The sequence below is a fragment of the Mobula hypostoma genome, chromosome 27, assembly GCF_963921235.1.
Source record: "Mobula hypostoma chromosome 27, sMobHyp1.1, whole genome shotgun sequence".
Lineage (NCBI taxonomy): Eukaryota > Metazoa > Chordata > Chondrichthyes > Myliobatiformes > Myliobatidae > Mobula > Mobula hypostoma.
Genome location: NC_086123.1, coordinates 5,380,293 through 5,387,921, shown reverse-complemented (window position 1 = coordinate 5,387,921; position 7,629 = coordinate 5,380,293). Strand labels below are relative to the sequence as shown.

Sequence of the window (7,629 nt, the reverse complement as noted above, 5' to 3'; positions counted from 1 at the left end):
ACCAACCCTATGAACCTAAAACAAACTAAAAAAAAACTGTCTGAGCTGCGACCTTGACAGAGACCGTAGCTCAGCGCCATTCAACATTCCGCTGGACTTTACAAGGTGACACAAGTGACGTGGCTAGTAGAGCTCACAGTGCCTGAGACACTGGGTTCGGTCCCGACCTGAGCCAAGTGGAGTTTTCACATTCTCCATGCGGCTATGCGGGTTTCCCTGTGTGTTTCAGTTTCTCCCACGTCACAAAATTATTTGGTTAATTGTCCACTAGAAATCACCCACAATGTTGCTGAGTGGCAGAATCTGGGAGGGGGGGGTTGATGAAAATGTGGGGAGATTAAAAATGTGTTTTATTAAATGGGTGATCGATGGTTGGGTTGATGAGCTGAAGGAACTGTTAATGTGCTGTCTCACTCTGTGACGCGGAGAAAGGAAAAAGGCAAGGTGATAGGCGAAACGAAATAAAATTTATTATGAACCCACAAAGGTGAAACTGGTGACCAAGTGACTGAAAACGTGAAATCTGGCTTGATGACTGCTAAAATATTTGTCTTTTCACAGCAGCAGTTCCGTAGGTCAGCACTGAAAGATGCCAGGAAGGAATTCTGCTTCTTAGGCCGTCCTTTGCCATTCATTCCCACTCCTGCTTTGTGACTGATGTGACGTGAGAACTGTAGTATCCTCCACAGATGGAGGAGAAGGTATCTGGCAGGAATGGCCAGAAGGTTGCTCCTGTTTTCTTGAATGCTTTTTTTAGAGGGCAGTCCAGGGTGAAGAACCCACAAAGGTGAAGAGGGGTGGGGTAGAGTACTTCCATCCTCTCAAGTGCTTTGGTGAATGAGCTGATGGAGGCTTGGACCTCAAGCCTCCAAATGGGTGCAAAACCAAGCAGCATCTGGAAACTGCAGCCCAGCTACAGAGGTCCCAGTTTCACACCACTACTGCAGAAAACTTGAAAGCAAAGTGCAACAATTGCAGCAAGAAACCCAGAGAACGATGATGCAGCCTTTTTTGACCCAGGTCTTCACTGAAATCGTTCGGAGAGGTAGCGCTGTTGCTGCAGCTGACAAAGACTGACACTTGCTAAGGCAGAGTCATACCAAATGAAACAGAGGAATAAAAGGATGCATTCATACTGTGCTCTTCATGACCTCAGGAAACTTTGAGGCTATTATAGCCAAGGAAGTACTTTGCAAGCACAATTAACATTACAATTTAGAAATCAGAGAAGCAGATTTATTGAACAACAAGGACTTGAGAATAGCATTACAATAATAAACAGAAAATGGGGAATAACATTAGGAAAAGCCAACACTTGTCTGCATAAGTGCCATCAAGTTCCAGGGTTACTGTGCAAGTGCAAGGTTCCCCAACTTGCAGACCGCTCTTTACTAGCAATACCCCGACCTCTCACTGTCAAGGTCTCTACAACTCCTGTTCTCAGTATTATTTATTTAATATTTGTTTTTTTTTTGTATTTGCAGTTTGTTTTCTTTTGCACATTAGTGGTTTGTCAATCTTTGTGTGCAGTTTTTCATTGATTCTATTGTATTTCTTTATTCCACTATGAATGCCCGCAAGAAAATTAATGTCTGAAGCTGATTAATAGAAAATCAGCTTCGGACATTAACATTAATCAACTTCGGTCTTGGTACTGGGTTAGATTTTTTTAATATAAAAAATTATTATTTTTCAATGTTACGAACTAATTGATTTGCACGAATATAGGGTAAGGAGTCTTTATATGCGATTTAGTTTAATGTATTGACATATTTTTTTCCTGTATTCTGTATTCTTATATATAAATTAATAAAAATATTGGAAAAGAAAATTAATGTCAGGGTAGTATATGGTGACAAGTGCGTAAATACATGGGGTTTGTTAATAAATTTACTTTGAACTTTGACTGTACTCTAATGTTAAGCACCTAGACAATCCATTAGTACTGTGCAAGCATAATAATGTACTGGGGAATCAGCCTGTTGAATAGGAAAATCATGTCCATTCATTTAAACACAGAGTAACAGTTGTGAGAGTCAAGGAAAAGTAAAAGGTAACTTATACTTGCTGAAAGTAATTGAGCTGAATACAGACTTTAATACAGTTAGACACTTAAATGATTGCAATTAGCCTTTTAATTTTCACTTGTGCAATTAATTTTTAGTAATTTTGTAAGTTCTGGTGTGTTGGCGGTAAGGAGAGTGACGACAGACGAGAGGTGCAAGTTTCTTTCTTCTGTACTGCCTCCTCCCTCTTGGAGTCAGTGTTAAATCCTATACTGAGAGTGAGGGAATTTGATGATGACACCACTGTTGTTGGCAGAATCTCAGATGGTGGCGAGGTGGTGCACAGGAATGAGATCGAGCAGATGGTTGAGTGCTGTTACAACAACAACCTCGTACTCAATATCAGCAATGCCAAAGTGATGATTGTGGATTTCAGGAAGGGAAAGTTTGAAGAGCACATACCAGTCCTCACTGGGGACTCAGATGTAGAAAGAATGAAGAGTTTCAAGCTTCTGGACGTCAAGCAGCTTCAAATGATGGGGCTTATCAACAACAATGAAGAGATGGCCTACAGACAGGAGGTGGAAGACCTCGAGGCTTGCTGCCAGGCAAGTACCTCTTCCTCAATGTCAACAAGACAACGGAGATGGTTATCAACTTCAGGAAAACTCGCACCACTCCCACCCCTCTTCACACCGGCGGCACAGTAGTGGAGACTACGAGCAGTTTCAAGCTCCTGGGAGTACATACCTTGCACAATCTCTTACGGTTGCAGAAGGCATCCTCCCTGTCAAGAAAGCTTGCCAGTGTTTCTGCTTTCTGAGGAGGCTAAAGAGACATGAACTATGCACATCGGTACTCATGACAACAGACCTTACAAATAACCAACCATGCTTCTTCTCAACGCCGCATCTTTAGAGGACAGCTTCTCTGAACACAGAGGAATGCTGATTTTGTTAAGGTGCAGTCTTTGCAAACCTCACTTCCACAGTCAGAGGGTTGCAGCTTTCCAGGGCTAGTTCAATTTGCAGGCTTGTTTTTCTCGTTTAAAAAAAAATGGAGATCTTCTCATTTTTCAAATAGAGTAAACACACCACAAAAATGATGGTTTGTTTGCCAGTTAATGACACCACTGCTGGCAACGTAAAATGCAAGCTTAGGGCAGAAATTTCACTGTGACTTACTGAATATATGACACCATATAAGCAGTTTATCAAGTCTGTGATACCTTATTTGTTCATTACACAGAATTTCCATAACCCTGATAAATATGGTTCAATAAGATGTAAAAGTTATACTGTAACATTAACTAATCCAGAAATCTGATGGTTAGATCTTGAAATATTATTTTTTTGACTAGTCAACTGTTGCTACAAGCCAAATGGTGTACCTCCAACTTCCAGCATCCAAACTGACAAAACTGCAACACAATTCCCTATAACACATTTTAATTCCACGTCCCATTCCCATTCTGATATGTCTATCCATGGCCTCCTCTACTGTCAAGATGAAGCCACACTCAGGTTGGAAGAACAACACCTTATATTCCGTCTGGGTAGCCTCCAACCTGATGGCATGAACACTGACTTCTCAAACTTCTGCTAATGCCCCACCTCCCCCCGTACCCCATCCGTTATTTATTTATATACACACATTCTTTTTCTCTCTCTCCTTTTTCTCCCTCTGTCCCTCTCACTATACCCCTTGCCCATCCTCTGGGCTTTTTCCCCTCCTCCCCCTTTTCTTTCTCCCTTGGCCTCCTGTCCCATGATCCTCTCATATCCCTTTTGCCAATCACCTGTCCAGCTCTTGGCTCCATCCCTCCCCCTCCTGTCTTCTCCTATCATTTTGGATCTCCCCCTCCCACTTTCAAACCTCTTACTAGCTCTTCTTTCAGTTAGTCCTGACGAAGGGTCTCGGCCCAAAACATCGACTGCGCCTCTTCCTACAGATGCTGCCTGGCCTGCTGCGTTCACCAGCAACTTTTATGTGTATTAACTGTATATGGAGCAGTATTTGTTGATAACATCATGGTCAGTGATGAAAATTGTCTGGATTTTAGAGCATCACAAAATACACATTTGGTGGTACTCATCCTTGTAGTAATGAACTGTGAGGGTCAAGGCACTACATGGACCTGTTTGAAGAGATACCAGGGCCTGTGTCAATCTAGGCTGTGAAGGCTTCTCTGGAACATCTGGTTACCCTCAACATCCGTTCTTTGCCCTGAAAGTATCAGTGGTAGCATGGAGTTCAAAGTTTTACCATGTAAATCTCTGCTGTTGATGCCTGGGTTAAATGATAATAAGGTGACCAGATTCCTTGAAGTAAAATGGGATGTCTTGCTCTAACTTCTAAATTTCCCAAACCCTCACGGACACTCTCCAGCTCCCCCAGCATCCTCACATAGAAATTATCTTCAAACATCACAGATGCCAGGTAATTTTCCAACTGTATTAAATCCGTTACTGAGAGTAGTAGAAAGACTACCTTCTTGTACCTCAGTCAGCAATGAACACGTGGATAAGAATTGTCATTTGACTTATCTTTAGACACCTCATGTCAGGTGATTGCATCGATTCCATATTAAATTATATCCAGGTTCAGGCTCCTGGTACAAATCTCTCCTGGTTGAGTTCAACCTGTTTAGTTCATCATTACTGGCATCAGAGCTATGTACTAACATCAATCAAGCCCCATAGGTAGGGTTACTAATGAGATCACTTTCCACTAACCCCAAAGCACTTGCAATAAAAAATGTTGCTTAATCTTACAAGTACATAAATTAAATGATCTGCATACCTGTTAAATATATAGATTTTATTAACCCACTCTGCGACAGCTTAAGCTTCTTTTTAAGTTGCTGATCCAGAAGCAAATTCTGGTAAGAAATTACAATAATGTGCTTACTGTAACCAGAGAACTCAATGACATTTTAGTGAGGATTTCAATTGTAAAATAAGAACACCAAATTAAAAAGTTTTCAAGGAAAAAACTATGTTTACCAGCTCCTTTTTACTGAGTGAAACAGCAATAAGAACCCAGTAACATTCTATGAAATATAAAATGATGTGTATTTGCAATGCAGGAAGTAAAAATTAGACAGAATATCATAATAATATCTAGATTATACAGAAGACTGCCTCAAAAAATTCAGTGAACTTCTGTGAGCGTACCTTTTAATCTTGCATATAATTTTAGATCACATTAGAAATCATCTCCCTTACTGATTCCTTCTGGTTTGGTATAACTTTACACAGTTGTGGACTGAGCTACGAAGCCCACCTGACATCTCAATGTAAAATTCACAGATACACCAGGTCACTTTGCAGGGAAGAAAAGTAATTAGGGTAGGCTGTGGGTTTAAAACCACTGAAGTTTTCTACTGAAAAGCCGTTCATGTTTTCCTTTCATTTGAAATGTGATCCCTGGCTGTGGAGCTCCCTTGCACCGTTCTGATATCTTAGATTAGCCTACTTTGCATCCTAACAAATATGTTTCTGACTTACAAACCAAAACTTCACCATTCTCGAGATATCAACATTTTATCAGAGTATCAACAATGGATTAGATCTCAGTTTCTGTCTATCAGTGCTGTTAAATTTAGCAATTTCAATTTTGTCAGCAGATTGTTCACAAGGACACCCTTAACCTTTGTATGCTTTTAATAACTGGCTGGCTATGACCAGGCGCTGGATTTCACTGGTTCCTTCATAGATTTCGGTTATGCGGGCATCACGATAGTGCCTCTCTGCTGCCATATCTGTTACATAGCCCATACCTCCAAGAATTTGCATGGCCTAAACAAATAAGGAGACAGAAAAGGTTAAGTAAACAACCAACAACACAGGCCTATTAAAACAAAAATTAACCATGCATTTTGTGGGTTTGTTATGAGAACCGAGAAAATTTATTTTTAAAACACTCTACTCAGAAGAAAAGATACACCAAGACTTTGTTTTTAGATACTATAAGTGCTAAAAGCACTACAACTCTAATTTATCTGTAATTCAAGTTCAATTTCTGTAACCTTCACAGATGTTGCCAGCCAAGGTATAGGAACAACAATTTCAATACTTCAACAGCCCCATCAGAGTAGAAACTTGTAGAAAGTGAGTATAACATGATTTAAGAAGCTGAGTTCTGAAGCAGGAATATGATAGTAAGACTCTGAGGAATTCAGAACCTAGTCTTTGGTAGACACCCAAGTCAATAATTAAAATGCACTAACCACAGTTAACTGAAAGTGGAACAACAAAATAACTAATTCAGAGCAAAACGTGATGGAAGGTTAGAAACTTCTTTCCCTGTAAACTCAAGTGCACTGAAACGTACCACAACCAAAGTAGCAGAGGGAACTAGGTTCTTCTTATTTCCCAGGATGGAACTTAAAGCCATCAAAATATTTCATAGCTTTAAATATATTCCAGGCCTCTACATAAATCAAAAGGTACCGTTGAAATAACAAAGTCAGCATATTCTAATTTATATCCATACATAGATGCAAACACGCCTCGTCACTGCTATATTTAATAATTATTCATTATGTTTGCCAATCCAGTTGATAGCAGCCGATTTATGTTTGAACAGCAAATGCATTGCCAACATTTGTAATGACCCACACTCGTTATTAGTGTTCACAGTTGCAAAATAGGTTCTTTGGTTGGGTGTTCATGTTTTTATACTCCATTAGAGCCTTATCGCATTTCTAAATGTTTCCAAAAGCACTTCACATATTATTTTGAAGTACGGCGAAAGCAGCATGTATAAATCATAGCTCATCCCACAGCTCACTCTCAGCATTACACTGAAAAGGAAAAATAGATAAATACTCAGACCCAATCTACTTCTGATTTGGGGCCAAGATGGTTTTCCGCTGACAGCAAATTACACATTCACGTCATAACAATACTAAACATAATCCAGCTCCAAAATGCACTTTCTGGAGGAAGTCTATTTAGTGTATTTCTAGTGAATATTGCAATAAACTATGACAGAATTGCAGGCCAAATGTAAACTAAAAGAACAGCACCTCATATTTCGCCTAGCAGTCTACAATCCCAAGAGGTTCTTCAGTGATATTAAACAGTGACTAGGGAGAGACTACAACCTCTTAAAGATCATCAGGATATTCCATATGTGGAGCCTCAGGAGATGGTTGAGACTTTTATTGGCTGTATCTCCTCAGTGTTTACTAAGGAGAAAATCATAGCTGTCAAAGGCATGAGGGCGATAAGTAGTGAGGTCTTGGATCAGATGCATATAACAAGGAAGGAGGTATTTTGTGCTCCCTCTGGGCCTTAAAGGAGGCCAAAGAAGAAATCACAGAGGCTGTTGTAGAGATTTTGTCATTAGGCACTTGGCAAGGTTCTGGAAGACTGAAGGGTGGCTAATATTGTTCCATTGTTCAGGAAGAGTAGCAAGGACAGGCAAGGAAACTACAGGCCAGTAAGCCAGACTTCAGTTGTAGGGAAATTATTGGAGGGAATTCTGAGGGAGAAGGTCGACCATCACTTGAATACCAAGGCCTGTTCAGGAATAGCCAGCATGGTTTTGAGAGAGGGAGGTCACATCAGTTTTTTGAAGCATTGCTAAGGCAATTAATGAAGGTAGGTCAATGGAT

General features: G+C 40.2%; 1 protein-coding gene across 3 annotated transcripts in view; it reads right to left on the bottom strand.

Annotated features, from left to right (window-relative positions):
* Positions 1–3,906: 3,906 nt before the first annotated feature.
* acads (acyl-CoA dehydrogenase short chain) overlaps positions 3,907–7,629 on the bottom strand; it is a 128,115-nt gene continuing 124,392 nt past the window's right edge. The window contains exon 9 of one of the 3 annotated variants that reach the window (XM_063034586.1): positions 3,907–5,806. In XM_063034586.1, the coding sequence (XP_062890656.1) occupies positions 5,654–5,806 (153 nt within the window). In that variant the 3' untranslated portion in view covers positions 3,907–5,653. The remainder of the gene's footprint in view (positions 5,807–7,629) is intronic. The other 2 variants (XM_063034585.1, XM_063034583.1) reach the window with 2 other exon arrangements.